Source organism: Tricharina praecox (assembly GCF_024521635.1).
Source record: "Tricharina praecox strain CBS 144465 chromosome Unknown BZA05scaffold_4, whole genome shotgun sequence".
In the NCBI taxonomy this organism is placed as follows: domain Eukaryota; kingdom Fungi; phylum Ascomycota; class Pezizomycetes; order Pezizales; family Pyronemataceae; genus Tricharina; species Tricharina praecox.
The window spans coordinates 564,940-567,433 of NW_026250406.1; the positions used below are offsets into that span (position 1 = coordinate 564,940).

General features: G+C 51.6%; 1 protein-coding gene across 1 annotated transcript; it reads right to left on the bottom strand.

Moving 5' to 3' along the window:
* Positions 1 to 885: 885 nt before the first annotated feature.
* Positions 886 to 1,189, bottom strand: BZA05DRAFT_442057 (uncharacterized protein; the record flags this gene model as incomplete). The annotated part of the gene is made up of 2 exons (XM_051486717.1): positions 886 to 989; positions 1,051 to 1,189. The coding sequence occupies 2 exons, from the start codon at positions 1,187 to 1,189 to the stop codon at positions 886 to 888; spliced, it is 243 nt and encodes an 80-aa protein (XP_051342491.1).
* Positions 1,190 to 2,494: the final 1,305 nt, after the last annotated feature.

A 2,494-nucleotide genomic window follows, 5' to 3' on the forward strand; every position in this document is an offset into this window, starting at 1 on the left:
ATGTGCATCGCCTCTAAGAGTCCGGAAATTATAACCGACAGCCAACCCTTACATAACCGCAATGGTTACCCGCACGCCAGGACCAGTGTTTGAACTGCCGCGAGATATAAGCGAAGGTCGAATCTCCATGCGAGCGGAAGTGGTGATGACACTGACGAAAGTTCCTAGCAGCAGCGACGCGGTGGCTAGCGGTCGCGATCGACTCCTCCCCAGTGCGCGAACTCCAGAAGACACATCGGTGTAATTTTTGAAGTTGTCGAAAGCGCACCCAATCTGCTGCTACTAGCGGAGAAGATGAACTTATTATTGGTATGCATTCATGCCCGAGGCCCACACCACGCCTAGGAGGGATTATGGGGAGAGCATGGAATGATGGGTTGGGCGATTTGAGGTATGGCGGTTTTGATCTGAGTAGGAAGGATTCTGCCTCTTCCTTTGCATTCCAATTTTCGGCTGACAATGAAATAAGATCTCAAGTCCCATGTGCACCGACTTTCAACCAAGTTAAGGAGCGAAAGTTATTTGATTTCCTAACAGAAGACAATACATCCAAGCAAACGATCCAAATACAAAAACATCATTGTGCTCGTTATCCCCGCCTCCACAAAAAAGAACCCACGACAGCTCCTCCGCCTCGCTTCTGCAGTAACGATGGCGACTTCCCCGCCGCAGACGACTCCTCCGCTTGAACTCCCGTACCGGTACCAACCCGCAGAACAGCGTGCACGACAAACAGAAAACAAACGGCAATAGAAACGAATCTGCAATCACCGGCTAGGCCCACCGGTCCTCTTGTTCACCATTTCACCGCCCCCCAACACTTTCCTTCTCCACCAAACCCACCTCATTGCCCACCCTGAAAGATCTGTGGACCGACGAACCGATCTAGACAGCGTTGACACAGTTGACACCGATGATACCGAGCGGTCCCTGCTTGAAGTCACCGCAGCACTTCTGGCTACCGCCGAGGATGTTGACGTTGCTGCACACTTTACACGTTCTGTCAGCGATCCAATACCGACTTCACACTGGGATAGTGAAGGAACTCACAGCCGATAAGACAGATGGAACCCCCGTTGCAGCAGGCAGGAGTCTGCTGGTTCTGGCATGTGACGCCACGCTCGGCAACGATGGGAGAGGAAGCGACGAGAGCGGCGAAGAGGAAAGTGATGGCAACGGAGAACTGCATGGTGCTGGTGGAGGTTGCTTTGTCGGAGGGTTATTGGGAAGAGAGAAGGCGTTGATTGAGCGGAGACGAAAGTGCTGGCGGTTTTGTTGGTTGCTTTGATGTGGAGGGTGTTGTTGAAAGGCAACTTGGTGAGGAAAAGAGGGTGAGGTTGAGGCAGCGGAGGCCGGGTTTTATACGAATTTGGGATGCCAAAGGCGGGCGTTGGATGACGATGAAGCGTCGAAGGGAGCTGAATGGCGATGGGAGCTTGACGATGGACTTGCAGTAGGGAGCTCGACTGTGAAGACGGCAAAGCCCGCGCGAGAAGCTAGTGCACAGTCGATCTCTCGATTATCGTCATTATCGCCAACAGCATTTCCATCCGGCCAACGATTCGGGTATAGGAATCCACGGAGTTGCCGATGCCTGTCGCCGCTGTTCCCGGCAGTTGGATCGATGATCGTCAACTGCGTTCCTTCTTGCAGCGCTTTGATGATCACCAACTTCTCAGCCGTTCGTCACGAAACCTGAAAGAGGATTAATGGACAACGTCAAGCAACTGAGTGATCGTCGAAGCATGAACTTTGTGCGACTGGCCAAGTACCATCTCCGGCCAACTACGTACGCCGGGCACGTGCATCAACGTTACATCACTTTGCACTTCACGCATTCTGGCACAAATGCGGCTATAGTAGAAGTTTAGGCGATGTCGTCTCGACGACCAGACAGTGACTGGTGCTGCGGGTTAAAGCCGGAAATAGCCCCGTCCGTCACATCTCCTTAAGATGCCTTCCCGTTCACTATACGCAAAGAGGTACTCAAGTGTTCTACCCCCCGAACAAAGTCCCGTCGATCTGGGAAAGAGCCTGTTTCGTCTCCGTGGAATTCCATTACCCGTCAGGTCCCAGTTCTTCCCCGGCGACACCCACCTCCCGGCGTCGGGCTGGGTTCGGGATATGCCGTCAAATCTCACCGCCGTCATATAGGTCAGTCAAATTCAAGTTTCTTCTGCCGTGGCTACTGCTTATCATCTGTATCCATGTAGGGCTGTGTGAGATATCTGCCGATGACCTCCGTCGGAGTCTCTTGGTCACTGTATCTCACTCTATCTAGGAATACGACTTTTTGTTGCGATTCTCGTTCGAAGTTCACATCCTCAAACCGCACCGTCATTTCTCGACGAAGTTGCACATTGGTCATCATGTTGGTAATATTTGCACGCTTCGAGAATCTTGTTTATTTTCATATTTGCTTCTCCTTCTGTCTGGTATGTCTAGCTAATCATCCGCTATGTTTTGAAAATCAATCGAAGAAATAAGCTCATCA